The 17905-nt window shown below is 39.4% G+C and overlaps 1 protein-coding gene across 3 annotated transcripts; it reads left to right on the top strand.

Annotated features, from left to right (window-relative positions):
• Positions 1-1382: 1382 nt before the first annotated feature.
• lhx6a (LIM homeobox 6a) lies at positions 1383-17496 on the top strand. Of its 3 annotated transcripts, none has more exons than XR_006375605.1 (9): positions 1383-2651; positions 3536-3607; positions 3874-4056; positions 5937-6058; positions 13960-14180; positions 14641-14741; positions 14929-15024; positions 15383-15537; positions 15683-17496. XR_006375605.1 is itself a non-coding variant. In XM_044175240.1 (9 exons), exons 1-9 carry the CDS (start codon positions 2574-2576, stop codon positions 15760-15762), a joined length of 1125 nt encoding a protein of 374 aa, XP_044031175.1. In that variant the 5' UTR covers positions 1383-2573; the 3' UTR covers positions 15763-17496. The 3 variants fall into 3 exon arrangements, 2 of the variants coding, with proteins under 2 accessions (XP_044031175.1, XP_044031174.1); XM_044175240.1 differs by having other exon boundaries at positions 13963-14180; positions 15363-15537; XM_044175239.1 differs by having other exon boundaries at positions 15363-15537.
• Positions 17497-17905: the final 409 nt, after the last annotated feature.

Here is a 17905-nt window from a genome sequence, read left to right as displayed (position 1 = left end):
CATCTTACAGTGTGTTGTTGTATGCCATTTATGATCTTAAAATACAGGATTCAGGTTTATGATTTGTCAGTGAAGTCAATGCTACATGCCATTATTAGCAACATTTAAACACTCAAGTCCTCACATTTTTGCTGATATAATGGTTTTGTTTTGTAAGACACTGGGTAAACCATCTGCATCTCATTAATGGGAGACTGTAGAGGACTACTCACTAAAAGCAAATCCACCATCATCCACCATGGGTTAACAAAACGCAGTGAAATATCACAGAATTTTTAAAAACCAGGGATATTACCACAATTGTCAGTACTGACAAACCTAATGCCACAATGTTTCCTGTAATATGATAATCCTGGTTATTACAGCATTATATTTTGAGGCCCAATTTTCTTTTTTTCCCCCTGACATAGTGGATATTGACTGTTTTATTCAGTTTTGTGCTGTCTACCAAAAGTTGCTGCGAATCCTTTTAATATTTTGAGGGCCTTTTGCATATGGGTTTAATGTGGAAACATTGTTTTAACATGTAAAGTTTGTTATTGATTTCTATGTGTTGTCATAATGGAGCACAATAGTTCTGATGTGATCTGAGTTGTGTTTTCCTGCAGATGTGACATACAGTGTGAGGTTATAAAAACCCCTTTTCAAAGAGACAAAATATGTTGGTGAAATTATAGTCTGAATGTGTTTACGTGAAGAATGAATTTGCCAACCAAAGTTCCTTTGCAGAGCCAATGTTTTTAAAAGTTTACCAAGAATATTTAACTCTCACATTAGGCTAGATAACATTGCAGCAGGGATGGATATCGGCGGACTAATTGTACAAGATGGAATGAAAGAGTATCATTTCGCACCGAAAAAAAATCTAATCCTACCTCTTGACATCAGCCAGCCGTTTTTTAATGTCTTTGTTGTTGTAAAATCGCTCACCCGACTGCAGAATATTTATGATGGCTATTAGATCACATTAATGATTTCTTCGTGTATTTCTCTATAAAATAGGCTGTATTTTTAATTGATTAAATATTTAAAATTAATTTCTCATCTGGAATGATGAAGAGGTTTCTTAGTTTCGGTTTATTTTGATGGGATCATTTCTGAGCTATAGATTTACAGATAATTGTGGGATTCTTGCTGATTGACACGTCGATCTAAGACGGTGTGTGGGCTCATACATATCCTGTAATTATCAGGCTTCCCTTTCGTTAAATGACTCCGTGAGTTCTTGTGAGCATTTTGTTTCATCTGCATCAGCTCCTCTTCTGTTTGCATAAAATAAACTCTCCTTTTTCATAATTGTTTTGGGTGTTGGGGGGTTATATAGCCTAAAACAATTGTGTGCAAAATTAAAGATAAACCTATATGGATTAAAATACAGAAATACAACCCTAACTTTTTAAAATCCCTAAGTCGTACTGTGTGGTTATTTTTTTAGTTTTTCTGTCCTTCAAATCCCAATTATGCATTTGTTAACCGTACGTTTATGTGTTTTACACAGCACACGGAATTTAAATATTTGTATTAAATTATTGTAATAACGAAAACAAAAAACGATTTTTTAAAAATAAAAAACGAAGCTTTAAATCAAGAGGATAGTGGGCATTAAAATACGTGGGAGCGAGGAGAATACATATGATTACACCATTGAAATTAATTAAATTATAGCCTATTTTAGTCTGTGCAATTTGAATAAATGCATTATGATTCTTATGTATTTTGAGACATCATCATTTTTCTGTTCTAGACCGTTGAGCCTGAATAAAGCAACATACTCTATTGACGCTGTATATAAAAAGGTCTATTTATATGCCCGAGTAGCCTACGTAGGTTAATTATTGCTTTACAGCCTATACGTCAGTTGTAGTTGTATATTTCTGGTAGCAAATAAATGGCAATTATATAAATAACTATAATTTACATTGGGTATTTTTTTTCTCTGGCAGCCGCTATAAATGCCTGAGATATCAAACATACGCCACCAGAGTTTGAGTAAGTTTCTGTCATAACTGTTCCAAAGTGTGTCCACCCTTCTCACGCATATGAAACTCTTTCTTCACCCTCCCCCTTCTTTAACTATAAGGCAGGCCAGAGAGTCGCGCAAACTTTCACTACAGCTCTGCGGAGACACTCTGGTTCTCTGCTTGTTGCGCTCTCGTCGACTTTGCAGCCCTGCAGTCTCCCCTGCACCTATGAAGCCTTGGAGTAAAAGCTGCCAGCCCCTCAATTTGATTCACTTCCTGTAGTCAGACTCCTTCCCAAAAGTGGAGAGAGGGGGAAACTGGGAAAGGAAGAAATCTTCTGTTCTAAATAAGGCTCTCTGCGGAGCAACAAGCAACTCCTCGCCTCTGCATAGCTTCATAACTTTGTTTGTGTCAGTGGCAGTCAGATCGTCGCGCACAGCAGCTTTTTAAAGAGAGAAAGCATTTTGCGTTTAAAAACAAAACTGTGCGCCACTTACACCCGAATCCATGCATGGTACGGATGGTACAAGTTCTGACGCCCATCGCCGAATCTGCTCCTGATTGCACGCATCGAGTTTGAAGACATTGTACGCTGTGAGACTCCAGGGGTTCATGTACTGGAAAAATGAAGTTTTGTCCCCTCTTTCAGAGGGAAATAAGATTCTGTCCGAAGGAATTCCCACGAAGCAGGTACTACTTTGGAAACGGCTGAGCTTCAACTTTGTGCGTTAAAGGTTCAAACTGGAGAGGTACCCCACTTATGCACTGTTTGGGCCTTCACTATTTGGCTTAAACTGAATTAGCGTTTTTATGTGATGACGTACAACTGGTGCTATGTGGTATAAAGATGCAATAAGTAGCCTCAACGTGAAATCATTTTGATTTACCAACTTGTTTTATCTTCTTTCTTGAACGTTCAGTGGATCTATCTGCTGCTGCGAAAACGCGCAGTTTATTTGCAGCCCGCAGCATCGTGTGTGAGTTTTGTTTTTGTCTCTCTGTGATGTCACAAGAATCACTGCTTGTGTACTGAGATCAGCTGCACGCGCCAGCCGCTGTGAAGAGGCACGCGCCTCTCTGTTATGAATAGCGTGATTTGCGGTCCGCGAGCCTCTCGAGCGCTGCCAATTCGCCTGAGAAGAATTGGATTTTAATTACAGCCATTAAAAATCAAATTTGCAATTCTTTGGGTGACCCGTTGCCTTTTTCTGATTGACAGTTGAAATTGACACTCCGGGTCCCTCTTATCCACAGCGTTTCAAGCTATTTGTAATTACAGGTAGTTTTTCCCCCCTCCACTCTCGTGTCCTGGATTGCGAAGAAAATACTATTATTCTGAGAGGCATGGGTTAAGGGGAAGGGAAAAATCAATCCAAATTGAAATAGCTTCATTAAAATCTGCCTTTTGTTGCGGGGGCCCTTTTAACAGTTTTAACCGGGGCTTATTGTCAGGACTACTTTATATAGGAGTAGCCCTGAAGAGCTGTCTGCAAATGTCTCCCGAGGATTTCTCTGCTGAAGATGAGACGGGGAAAGTGATGAAGACTTGCCGTTTACTGAACGTTGTCTTATAGGTGATCTCTACCGAGCATCAGAGTACACCGGGAGCCTCGCGCTGCAGTGTGGACTCTAAACACACGCCAATGGTGAGAGCTTTATTGCCTATTTATGCTTTGAAAATGTCTGGATCTTTCAGTGCGCCTATCGCGCGCAGTAGTTGGCCGTTTGGCCCGTGCGCATCCAGTGCATGTGGAATTATAGTTAGGATTCATGCAAACATATATTTGACATTTGTGAATTATGCGCGCATTGCTGCAGACTACATCGTGAAAATGGCGACATGTGCAAATTGGCACTGTGGGGATGAGGATTATTCTGTGTGTTACTGAGCTGTGCTGATGCCCTCTTGCAGTCTCACTCGGACGGGGAATCTCAGCGGTCCAACATGGAGCGGGAGGACACTCGCTCGTCCCCCAGCACGCCGTCCACCCCCTCCGTGTGCTCGCCGACCTCCACCACCAGCTCGGTGCAGTCCACCGGGAAGAACGTGTGCGCCAGCTGCGGTCAGGAGATCCTGGACAGATACTTGCTGAAGGTGAGAGGCCGACCATATACCCTCCGACTAAAACTGCCCGTGTGCTCAGACCAGAAATTATTTTCTTCTGGGGGCGTCTTGTTTATTTGTTTACTCTTTTTATTTATTTATTTTTTTACACCGGCATTAACATAGACAACAAATAGCTACACAAGACCAGCAAGCGAGTGAAGGAGGGTGCCATGTTGACCCTGGTCCTGTTTTGGTTTGGACAGGTCTGCTGTGTTTTTGCGCTGATACTGGAATGAACAGAAGGCCTGGACTGAACTTTAGGCGTCCTTACTGTCGCCTTTACACTCTATAAGAATAAAGAAACAACTTCATAACTGAAGAGGGCCTACAGACACACATTGTAATACGTTTAACTCATTTAATATTTTTTCTGTAGTTGTATTAAAGTGCAAAATGCCGAGACCCTTAGATACATTAACTGTTTCTAAATTTAACCGATGTTATCTGCACCGTAAAATTTTAGAAATCAAAAATAGAGCAACAGACGGTGTTTGGGAGACCGCAGGCACAACAGGGATGTTTTGGTTTTTGCTGATTTACAGCCCCGCTGTCCACACGCCCTGTCTTGTCGCGTGCGCTCGCGTGCTTCCAACCAAAGCCGTTGCTTCTTACTCGCGCGCAAATGGGTGTGTTTGTCAGGAAGTGAGAAGCTCATTAGTCCATTATCTGACTCTATTTTGATCTCTGTCTGCAGAACAGATGACGTAATGGGAAACATTGTTTGGATAAGAAATATTATGACAGTTATTTTATTCCAAATATTTAATTTGAGGCTAAATAAATAGAAGCATATTTTCTTTTTTAAGATTCAGTGTATTTTTTGCTGTTGAAGTCCAGGGCTATTAGGATATTATCTGAAATAATCTTTTAAATCTTTTTATTCAACTGACTGAAAAAAAAACATTCTGAAAAATATTTAGTAATTTTTAAACTATAAATTTATTTTTTAAAATAGATACAATTGATAATGCATGCTCTTACATAATACATTTTTAAATATTTATTAATGTCAGTCTTGTCCTGTTTAAAAAAGTAGTTAGCCCTCTTTCTCTTGTGTAAAATATTTCACACTGGCCGATGCTGTAAATAAATGTGGTCTATGTAAATAAATCAATATACGGATCTTAAAGTCGTAAAATAGTTCAAATAAATTAAATTCTTTGGTAGATGAAAGTGACATCTTTTTTAAAGCACGAGTGTAACGTGATTTTGTCTCGTAGTTTTACAAGACAGCCCTCATGATCACAATTTTAATTCAAGTCATGTAAAAGATTTTGATTAATTTGCTATCTGTAAACGTTCAAATTAACGTCATTATTACAGATTTGGTTTTCTTCCGTTTGGCTAAAAGGCCATCATAATTGCTATTGAACGAATATACTGAACAGAAAATATTAGTTAGGGCCCACGCAGGATGCTTAAGGGTTCGATATTTTTAAATATGCTTGTGTAACCGAGTATCTATCTGTCGCTGGGTTACTCATGCATTTCAGCAGCAATATTAGACTACCTTTATTATAGGATAATGATTTAAGTAGGTGTGATACCAATATTTTCTAAATCACAAGTCAATTTAGGAATATTATAGGCTAAAGAAATATCCTGTTGTTATATCAGAACATACTAAGCATCACTGTTAGCTATGGAAATGATATGTTTGTGTTGGCATTAGGTAATAATATATTATGATATTATTACGTAATTATGAGCTCATAATTGAGCATCACACAGTAGCTTTCTAGGAATAATGAATATCATAGCCATACACACACAATTTCAGCAACACACACTACAACTCCCTGTTGTAGTGATTTATCATCAGTGTGTGTGTGTGTGTTTGACATATTGATGTTGTTGTCTCTTTGCAGGTGAACAACCTGATCTGGCACGTGCGCTGTCTGGAGTGTTCTGTCTGCAGGACGTCGCTACGTCAGCACAGCAGCTGCTACATCAAAAACAAAGAGATCTTCTGTAAAATGGATTATTTCAGGTAGGGTAAGTTTAAGACCGTGTTTTCAAAATACCACGCCAACACAGGCCTCCCTCGCCTCTTCTGCACCGCTCTCTCTCTCTCTCTCTCTCTCTCTCTCTCTCTCTCTCTCTCTCTCTCTCTCTCTCTCACACACACACACACACACACACACACACACACACTTCCTTTGAGATGGATGCGGGTTGCCTCATGTGAAAGACCTTTTCAAAAACTCTCAAAGTCTGTAACAAAATAAAAGTCTTTAACTATAGTGCGTGGCTGAAAGATCCACAGTTTTATTATGGCTATCCAAAACACAACATTTCCACTAGCTACAAAAAGAAAAATAATATCTAGCCTACCAGACTAATATTTTGGAAAATTCTGTGCTTTATCTTAAAAAGCTCAAAAGGGAGTATTGTAGTTTTTGGAGGTTATATAGGCTATGTTTTGGGGGGAGGATGTTTTTGACCACGTTTCACCAACGTCTACCGCTCAGATCATGTCAGATTTTGTGGCGCATTGAAATTACATTGGATTATTTTAGTGATTCATTTCCCGTGAACGAGGTCCGATCAGACGGGCCCTGGAGCCGTATAGTTTCCAGGACACAGCAGTTATCGCAGTCTTTAACTTATCAACACACAGTTAGTGCACCGGTTTTATCAGGGGACACGTGGAAATGGTCGTTTGAGTGTGCAGCTATCTGGGTTTAGTCGGTCCCTTCAGGCAAACAAAGCGTTAAGTGCTACGGAAAATCATACAGCAGAGAGAAAAATGCCTAAATACTATTCTATTCTTTGTATTCTACTCTATTTCTACTGTACATGGATGACCTAGTGCGCATCAAGTAAACTGTGAAAATAAACGGTATATATATATATATATATATATATATATATATATATATATAAAATCCAACATATCACATCCTTTTGTAATTACTTTTCAGAGAATTAAAAAAACAAAACAAATAAAATTCATTTTGTCTTCAGACTCAAGTGCAATAAATAACAATACTATTGTGAGACATTTACAATCAGTCAGTCTATTTTCCAATCCATCAATCCCACACTATCTCACACCCTGTCTATCTATCTGTCGACAATTTTATTATTTTCATGCAAGATCGAAAGACAGCGATACAATAAATAAACAAATAAAGATAGTGATGCAGACATACAGACACACACACACACACACTGGGGAAAATGCAGTGTGTTGTTAGAGAGAGAGAGAGAGAGAGAGAGAGAGAGAGAGAGAGAGGGTATGTAGATTTATTGTAATTCAATGTTGAATTTACCATCAGTTGCATTCATTGCCTACGTACTGTACTTGTGTTAACATGCAGCAGAGGTGGAATATGTGTTGGTTGACTGATGTTTTTACTCAGATTTTTTTAATTCACTTTTTTCACTGTGTGTGAATCTTTAAAAGTGCTTGGAAGATATGAAAGTGTGTGTGTGTGGTATCTGAGGTTAAATGGGGTTCACACCAGGAACAGCATATAGTACAATTCTCTAGCTCTAGCCTGAAGCATGGCGTATATATTGTATGGACACACATGCCCGTTTGTGCACATCAGTTTGTGTGTGCGTGTGTGTGTGCGCACGTGTGAGTGCTTGGACCTGTGAGTGAGCTTTGGTGTTTGTGTGATCGAAACCTGACACCAAGCCACCGCTCTGAGGTTTATAATCACCAGCAATTAGTCGTCCAGACCCTCAGGCCACCAGACCAGCAATTAGACCGCCGCGAGTGCCTGGTCAGCATGTTTCTGATCTGAATGTGACTCCTATCCAAACTAAAAACACACACACGCACACACTAAGACAGATATGTGCACACTTACACATGGACACACACTTATGAAAACATTAATATGGAACATTTACATGCACATATTAGCAAAAATGCACTGTACACATTGCCTCCTTTTACAACTCAAAAGAACGTACACACACTTGCACGCTGACACAGCCATACACACATAAACATACACTGAGATCTGTTTATTTATGCATGTCCAGCAGCTGCCAATCATTTTGCTCATTGCTCACAAAAAGGAGATTTTTGTGTTTGCTCGGCACATCATAATAATATTTTACCTGACCCGTCTCCATTTAAATGCTCCTTCACCGTTCACCCCTCTTGTCCTCAACACCGCTCCCTGGACTGTGAGCCAGTATTAAACATGCAGAGTGGATTCAAAATATGTCAGAGCATTAGAAAATGGTAATGAGCAGTACAGATGTAGTTGACACTGGGTCACATATATGCTCATCAGAGAAATCCTACACTGTAATTATATGAAATACAGTAATTGTGATTAAAAAGCCTGCCTGAATATAGAAGCGATAAATGGGTTCACACTAGTTGTTGACCCACGAGGATGAGGATTAGAAATTTCACCATGAATTTCCAAAGGATTACTCTATATTAAAGACACAGTACAGACTACACAAATTCATACAGCAGTTTTATGTCAACCAGTGTTCTTGTTAATAAAGAAAATACACAAAAACAAAAAAAACTTAAACCTGAACAGCTTTCACAATTAAACTCTTGCAGTTGTCATAGTTGTAGTGTCATAAACTTTGTGAATCTCTGCTGTAGCCTGTAACTTACCGTCAAATAAAGCCAAAACTCAGTAAGAACATATGTGATTGAATTTGAGTTAAGACCAGAATCTGACTGTTTGACAAAGGTTTTACAATATGAAAATTATTTTGCCATATAAATGCGTAATTTTCTAAACAAAACAACATGTTAAATTTATAACAACGTGATTGCACTCCAGCTAACTCATGCTAGCTGGTGAGCAGCAGCTAGCCTTAGCTAAAACAAATTTACCCCCACTTCCTTAGCCTAGGCTGCCTGTTTCCTGTAATTGAAAAATCTATTTTGGTGCTCCAACATCTTAGTAAGTGAATTTGTTATATCACATAAATGAGGCAGTACCTACATCTTATCATAATGGAGAAAAAAGGTAATACCAGATGAATCTAACTAGCCTAGCTTAGCAGAGTAGCAGTGACTACAATCTGAGCCTCTGACTCCAGGGAAATTCATGTGATTTAGTGTAGTTAAGCTACATTTAAATCACACATTTCTATCTATCTATATATTAATTTATTAATATATTAATGGATGTGTAGCTACTGCTCTCTGCATTTGTGAAGCAGAATAGGCATGTACTTAGTTGCTTTTCTAAAATGTTTTAGATCTATTGATGAATGGTACAACCACAGTTGGTTGTTTATGCATGGACTTTTCATACGTCAAAACTTTCAGCCACCTTCACAAGATGTAAAACTAGTCATTTATTAGTTTCAAAGGTTCAGATCCTGACTATAAAACAAAAACACAGCATTCAATACAGTTTCACTCCTATCAGTGGAATAACTGTACACTATCTGCTGTGTAGAGTGACTCTAAAGATAGGAATGACAAGCAAAGAGATATTAAATTTGATTTGATAGTCTGGATATACTGAAGGTCAAACTGTTAGACATTTTGTGGAGAAAAATCCTAATTTGCATAATAATATTTATAGGTTCAGATTAGATTTCCTTGGAAGTCACACTAGAAAACGAGACATTATTTACAAAATCTTGCAGTAACAGTGAAGCTTTGCTGCGGGGCTGGGGCCTGTACAATGGTTACCTCTGTAAATATAAACTGTAATCTGGGTTTAGGCCAGATTTAAACTAGGCTAAACACCACTGCGAGTCCAGATCCTCTGGGCTGGTTTCAAACCTCTGGAGACATTTCCTCATCTGTGTCAGCCTCTCATCTGGCTTTGGACTGACAGCTGCTTTAATGGGGTGTAATAGCAGGAAATCAGAGTGGGTTTCCCTCCATATACGTGTGTGTGTGTGTGTGTGTGTGTGTGTGTGTGTGTGTGTGTGTGTGTGTGTGTGTGTGTGTGTGTATGTGTATGTATGGGGGGGTGAAGGTGGTGTGTGTATGTCAGGATAGGGGGCCGCAGGACAGAGCCCGTGCTGTGCCTCTCAAACCTACGTCAGGCCTCAGGGGCTTGCTCACACACACACACACCGACACACGCAAACCATTTCTTTATCAACCTCCTCCTCTGATCCCCCCCCCGCCTCGCTCGGTAGAAACATCATCCTCGTCAGTGAGCTGCAGGCCACACAGGAAGTTGCATTGCTGCACTAATCAGGGGCACCCTGTGATACTGACAGTGTAACCAGAGTCCATGTATGCAGGGAACTTTGTGGGTGAGATGTGTGCATGTGTGCATGTGTACATGTCTCTTTATGTATGCGTGTGTGTGTGTGTGTGTGTGTGTGTGTATTGTAATAATAATTATTCATCAACCCACCTCTGGTTAGCTGATTAGGTCTCCATAGCAACAAAGATGAGTAACAGCTACAGAGAGAGTGATTTGAGTTTTATTAAGATCTGAATGAATTTAAATTATAATAAGACATCTGTCACACAATGCTACACATTTAAATAAAGACTGCTCAGTCAAAGCAATGAAACAGATTATTAATTTTGTAAAGCAGATTGGTTATTACAAAGAAAACTGCCTGTGTTCACAGTTTCTGCAGTCTCAAAGAACAGAGAATACAAATTTCAAGGTTTCTTTTGTGCTGGGTTAATATGTTAAAGCCTGATAATATGTTAAACCTGTTAAAATAAGTTGTCTGTAAAGTATTTAGATCACTTTCCTATCTTAGATTCCCGTACAAGGCCTAACACGAACCTCGCATCTTAAAACCGTACAGTAAAGCAAGAAATCTCTTAGGACAAATCTAATAGAGATTAGAGTATTCTCATAGCACATCAGAAATAATCCAAAAAACGTGTACCTCCTCAAGCCCCTCTTTCAGCAGCAGGTGAATTACTATATATAAAAAAAGATTAGATGAAAGAAGGGGAGCAAATAGGAGGGGTCTGGGGGGAAAAGGGAGTTGCGGTGTAGGAGTTTCCCTCTTGTGAGTGATATAGGGGGCCGTGAGGATTGACATTGCTCCAAAATAAACACCAGGTTTTTGGTACAAAGACAAAACGAGATAAAAAAAAAAAGGGGGTCTGAGGAGATGAAGATCGAGGAGTAGGAGGAGGGGGTTAAAACAAGGGATGATTTGCAGCTTTTCTGGGTTCTGTCTCGGAGCATGAAACTGACAAGCTGTCATGCTAGATTAGCCACAATGTTCCACAATGTTTTTCTCTTTACTGTAGAAACAGCCTGGAATTCTCCATAACAATCTGAAATGATACGCACATACAGTACAGTAAGCCATGGAGTCGATTTGTCTCCGGAATGGCTTTATTGGGTTTTAAGAGGTTTTTTGGTTAAGTTGCACATATCTGTGACAACTTAAGCCCTCTGTAAGTGCTATGCCAGCTAATTTTATTTCAAGGTCACCACAAAGACTTTTCCCCCTGTTTTCATTGCTCTAATGCTGAACTGAATTTGTTTGTTATGATGGATACCAGGCCTGGTAAAATGTAGATGCTCTTGTTTTTTTATTTGGACATTGTTGTGTTAATGAAAAATATAGTTTACTTGACACCGATAATAAAAACTAGGAGGATAGACAGACAGATAAGAGGCAGATCCTCAAACAGTAGCCATTTAATGATGACCTATAAATATTCTCTACCATACTACATGCATGAAAATGGAACTTCTAGCCAACAAGCTCATATACATGAGGAGGGGTACGAGTTTGTGAGATGTCAGGGCTATAGTATGCTTTCATCCCAGATAGAGTGGACTTGAGTGCACTGATGCGCTGCCAAACCCACTCACTTGGCAACCCTCGTGCTCTCCGTCCCCCTGCTCTCTCTCTCTGCCATCGACGCTCTTTGCTTTGCTATTTCCCTCAGCCACTTACTTCCTCTCTCCATGTCTACTCTTTTCATCCTCCCCTCACCAGTTCTTGCCTCCTTCTTACCTTTCAACTATCGACTGCTCTTGGCTCATGTTTGTGATGCTGCGCTTGTATGAGTTTTCTCTTTATCTCTGCTTTCCTGCTGAAATAAGACAATCCCATCAATATGGAAATGTTTCTAATTTGAGCTAAAACCAGGCTGTACAGTTCACCGTTATTCTTCTTGCCCCCAGTTTTACCCTTGAGGCAGCATTTTCTCGCAGGCTGCTAACAAATCCTGCCTCCTTCACCAGAATTGGCAGCTGCTGACCCCAACAATGGCCCTTAACCTAACCATGACCATCTCAAACCTAAAGCATTTATACCCATTAAACCCATAATGTGCTCTTTAAATGAGGTGCTTAATCTCTTTTGATTCTGGTGTAAAACAGGAAATTTGTATAATATTTCAGTTGTATTAAATTGGAGTTTTTTTTGGATACTCCACAGTGCCAGCTGCTCAGTGAACTCTATCTCAGTTAAAGGATAAGGCTGGTAATATTCTATATTTTTCGTATTTTCAACAAATCCCATTAAAATACCAAAATTAAGTATTATCTGTGTAAACGAAGCCTGATATGGCTTATTCCTCTCTGCCACAGACCTCCATTGTTGTACTATTATTAAAAACACATCGGTGAGCCACACTGTTGCACATGTCTCTTGAGTGACATGTATTTTCATTATGATGAACATGGGCACTGTAGCTTATTTTGACTCAGTTCTTCGCCGTTCTGCTGCTATAAATATTTGCTAAAACACTGAATGTGTATTAATCCGCCGCTGAAAATAGTCCCCATCAAATGCATTATTCACTCTTGTTTGAATAATATTTGTGAAAAATTACAGTGCCCAGCTGTTTTAGGAAACTACTCAGCATTTTTTAAAAGATTAAACTATATATTTGTTTTAAAAGATTTACATTTTCAATAGGAGTTAATGGGATTGGGTCTGAGTATCACAGGCAGGGCAGGAAAGTCAAAAAATATTGAGAGAGGGGCTAACACATTATTGGTTTTGATCTTTTCATGGGATTAGTTGACAGTAAGGAAAAGAAAGAATAACACCAGCTTTATCCTTTAAGAATAAAATAACTTTCATACACCTCACACACTTATCTCTGAGAGATTATGAATGTTAAGGTAAATACAACTATGGCAGCCTTTACTTTGTCTCTGCCTTTAAGCTCTTATACCCTTGTATTTGTCTCATTCTGTCCTCAGTCACATTCAGATATTTCAAATGACGAGAACATGTTGATTTTCTGGTCATTATTATCTTGTTTTGACCTCATGAGGAATTGTCTTAAAGCATTTGCTGACTTAACTCTCTTTTTCCATAACTTTCTGTCCATTTATCTTTCATCGTCTCCCTCTGTGCCCCTCAACCCCCCACACCACCCACCCATTCTGAACAGTAAGTCAGGTGGTTTAGGTTTATATATGGCCTGACCTCACTGTTGCTATCAGTTACAGCAGGGCGATCTAGAGTGATGTCATCCAGTCTTTCTTCATCTTCCACTGTATGTAAAACCACCCCGGTTTACATGTGTGTTGGTGTGTTCCCTGGTGTGTGTGCGTGTCTGTGTTTGTGTGTGCGAGCGTGTGCATATGTCAGGGCCTTCATGCATCAGCCAGGAAATTGCAGGTGTTGGTTTGTTTGCATTCAAGGCTCAGTTTGCAGTCGCATTCGGGAGTCTTTTCCGAAGGCCATATCCTCATCCAAGGTTTCTTCCTTAAACCCTTTGAGTCCTGCCAAAAGTTTAAAAACACTTATTTTCAACTTCAGCTCTCTCAAAATATTCTCAAAGAAAAGGACGTCTGTGTATGTTTAATTCTCTGTGTGTACTCTCTGGAAATGGCCTTGAGATAAGATTTAAAAGATCATCTACCACTGCAATTTTCTCTACCGAAATGTTGCTTTTACCCCATGTACGAATCACTAATTCCTCATTCTGTTTCTCTCTCCTGCTTCTCCTCCTCTGCCCCTGTTCTCTTTTTCTCTCCCTCACAGTAGGTTTGGTACTAAGTGTGCCCGCTGTGGGCGGCAGATATACGCCAGCGACTGGGTGCGCCGTGCAAGGGGAAATGCATACCACTTGGCATGTTTTGCGTGCTACTCATGTAAGAGGCAGTTGTCCACGGGAGAGGAGTTTGGCTTGGTGGAGGAGAAGGTCCTGTGTAGGATCCACTACGACACCATGGTGGAGAACCTCAAGCGTGCGGCTGAGAGTGGTGAGTTGTGGTTCTGGCAAATTTACTGCAATGGTTCTCTGCGGCTGTCCAGATGTTTGCTCAAGAGTCCTCCCAAAACAGAGGTTGTCTGGATTTTTGCATTTGAATATATTTCATATTGTTTTGTGAGCACCTCCAAAAATAATCACTGCATAATTTATCTTTGTACAATTTACTTTTTAATTTATTTTGTATTATTGATGATTTAATGTTTCTGACCTGCTACTTTCTGATTTCTCAGTGGTTCTGATGGATTCCCACATAATGAGTGGATTAGTGGGTCATGTTACAAGAGCTCAAGACCCTCAAATTTGGGTCCCAACTGAGGAAAAAATTCCTTTATGATACAGAGTCCAAATCCTCTGGTTCAAATAAATCTCCTGGAACTATCTTGGTCATTTTAGATTGTTATTCAACACATTTGTCTGTCATCTCACATGTCTGCCACTGTGTTTTTCAGGCAATGGTATCACGTTAGAAGGAGCAGTTCCAACAGAACAAGACAGTCAGCCCAAACCGGCCAAAAGGGCACGGACATCCTTCACTGCAGAACAGCTACAGGTCAGACAAACACATCACCCCAATCTCAGCCTAAAACCAATGTCTTTCTAATACAATTTGCAGCTTATTTTGTAAAATGTGCAGCACTCTCACCACATTTGAACTACATTTTAACTTAATGAACGCTGTAATAATCGGGTTTCCGCAGCATTTGATCTTTATGCTAATGTTTTGCCTCAATATGCAGATCATGCAGGCTCAGTTTGCCCAGGACAACAATCCAGATGCACAGACGCTACAGAAACTAGCCGACATGACAGGCCTCAGCAGGAGAGTTATACAGGTCAGTACACATAAATCCACACTCTTAATGAATCTACATGTGCTATGGTTGTAGATGTATGTATTGAAATAGCATAATTCAGCAACATAAAAACACCTACAACTTGATCCAGCCATACAATGAGAAAAGGTCAGATTATGTATATATATGTATGTATAAGTGTCAGTATATTATAAAATATTCAGCTATGCACACTCATATTGCTAAATATATTTTCACAGTTTTGAAGTTGTTTGTCTGTCATTTATGATTTTTAAAAATGTACTTTTGAAATAAATCAACATATTCTATTGTAAGAATATAGCTACATGATGTCTGGTTACATTGCGTTTTCATAGGTGTGGTTTCAAAACTGCAGAGCAAGACACAAAAAGCACACGCCCCAGCACAGTGGGGCTCCCCAAGGTCATCCCCAGTCCAGGATACCCTCGTCCCTGCCCGATGAGCTGCATTACTCCCCCTTTGGCAGTCCTGAGCGTGCGCGCATGGTGGCCCTTCACGGGTACATCGACAGTAAGTTGTAGTTTACTTTTGTGCGGAAAAGAGGCACATTAACCTTTCAGCTTTTTGTTAGTACATTCAATGACTATTAGGGTTTTTTGTAAAGCAGATTATTCTTTATTTCATTATTTTTGTATGTTTTTTGTGTGCCCTCCAGGTCATCCCTTCTCCGTGCTGACCTCTCAGAGTCTCCCTCACCAGGCCATGTCGCTGCCCCAGCTCCCCCTCAGCCGCTAGCGCTACACTATGACCCTTACAACCCCTAAACCTCCAGCTCCTAACCCTTGATCTCCCATCACTGACGTCTGCAGACCTGACCCGGAGGTCATGCAGGAATCAGCATGGAGAAAAGACACATCTTTCAGGAGCCCTACCCACTCGGAAACAGAAAAAGACATGGAAGAAAGAGGAAAAACTAAGACACACTGAGGACAGGAATATCCCACCTGCAGCCACTCTGTCAAAAATGAGCGTGAAGCATTTATCATGAGCAGGAACTCACTGACTATTTTACACCACCTAAAGGACCCATTTAGCTTCACATTTACAGCATCCTCCACGCTACTCATCCACCCTCTGACTTGAAGGGGGAGGGAGTTTTGAGGGATGAAACTGACCAAGGAAGTAGGACTGACGCCTCTTGAGTGCTGTCAGAATACTGAAGATAAACAAAAAGGGGAAAATGTAAGGGGGACTGTCATTGTGGCCCAAGGGCCAGGCATACACACTAGACCACATTAGAGGTAAGACTCCTCCTTCTTTTCTCTCTAAGCAACCATGAAGGAAACCTGCATGTAAATGAAATATGTTGACTGTTGAAATATTTTCTTTAGCAATGACATAGTGACATTGAAAAAAACCAGAAACTTCCCAGATACATTTTTGATCAATTTTCCACTGAAATGAGGTGTAGAATTAGATTTTTGTCAAAGAATTAAAATGTTGTGTGCCTTATCTTTTCCATTATTAAAAGAAACTGTAGTGAGCAGTGAATCAGCTAATCAATATTCCAGCCTGTAATTCATCACTAAACAAAGATTTGGATTTTTATTTTATTTTATTGTGTAGAGCAAATTACGAGGATTTTAAATCTTCCATTGGTAGAAAATCACAAAATATGGCCACAGACAGCATCTTGACTGTTGATCGTGAAGGAAAACCATAAAACACAATGTCTGGGCTTGTGTATTATTAAATGATGGCTGAAACATTAAAAGAAGCAGGAGCTAACAGATTTTAAACATTTCTTTAAAGTGACAGAGAAACAGGGGGAAGTCTAAGATGAGCATACTTCTAAACATACCTACAAAATCTGACATGTTACAAGTTACATATTTTCATATTTTCAAACAAGTGTATTGTCACTAATTTATAATTTCTAAGGTTGCTTGTTCAGCCTCTGCATGTGTGTCTTTCACACAAAGAGAGAAATAATGTGTTGGTGTATTGGTACAATATGGACAACATGAGACAGATTAGGGTTGTACATGTGTGTGTTTCTGTGTGTGTGTGTGTGTGTGTGTGTGTGTGTGTGTGTGTGTGTGTGTGTGTGTGTGTGTGTGTGTGTGTGTGTGTGTGTATTGGAAGGGGTAGAGAGTGTGCATCTGTATTTTAGTGCCATGACCATTGTGTGAAGAACAGGATCCAACAAGACCTCAATGTCCTTGTATTTATTGAGATGTTAAATCCCTGTAAAGCACTTTTTCCCCCCTCTGAAATTGTTTTGTTTTGTTAAAAAACATGAAATGAAATGAAACAAAAAAGTTTATTTGATAGACTGTGCATCATAAATGTTTTGTGTACTAAAATGCAATAAAATAGAATGTTATATCTTGTGGTTTTGGATCATTTTTTAGGATAAATTAATGAAGCAATAATTCACTTTTATTTCCCCAAACAACATGTGTGGCACAAAGCAAAGAAAATTGGGCACAATTGGACAAACGTACAAATAAAATGAATAAATATGAAGTAATTGTATTTTACGTTCTTTTTTAAATTATGCATTTTGTTTTACTGTCTTGTCGCTTCTTGTGTTTGTGGTTTGATACATGTTTAGTTCTTTGGTTGTGGGTGCATGTATTTGCTCTTTTCTCTGTGGATAGTTGTGTACATCCTAGTGTGTGTGTGTGTGTGTGTACATTTTTTGTGAATAGGTATTTGCCATGAAGGAGGAAGGGTGCATCATGGGAAAGATTCCCTTTTGATCGTTTATGGTGATTACACAATAAAGAGTAGTTTGGTCTTTAATGAGTGCATGACCCTCACACAGCAGACCTGTGCCCTAGCTGTTAACGTTACCGGCACATTATCAATAGATATTATTTAGAATATTTTGTCTTGGAGACCATGCATGGGTCATATCCTGCTAATCGCATAC

Source organism: Siniperca chuatsi, linkage group LG18 (assembly GCF_020085105.1).
Source record: "Siniperca chuatsi isolate FFG_IHB_CAS linkage group LG18, ASM2008510v1, whole genome shotgun sequence".
Classification (NCBI taxonomy): Eukaryota; Metazoa; Chordata; class Actinopteri; order Centrarchiformes; family Sinipercidae; genus Siniperca; species Siniperca chuatsi.
The sequence above is the reverse complement of the archived record's forward strand: the minus strand, read 5'-3'. Positions and strand labels throughout refer to the sequence as shown.

Bases quoted from the DNA above. Each gene is read 5' to 3' on its own strand.
- lhx6a (XM_044175239.1), top strand. From the start codon at position 2,574: ATGTACTGGAAAAATGAAGTTTTGTCCCCTCTTTCAGAGGGAAATAAG. The intron at 3,608-3,873 runs GTGAGAGCTTTA...GCCCTCTTGCAG, and splicing joins ACTCTAAACACACGCCAATG to TCTCACTCGGACGGGGAATC. The intron at 4,057-5,936 runs GTGAGAGGCCGA...GTCTCTTTGCAG, and splicing joins TGGACAGATACTTGCTGAAG to GTGAACAACCTGATCTGGCA.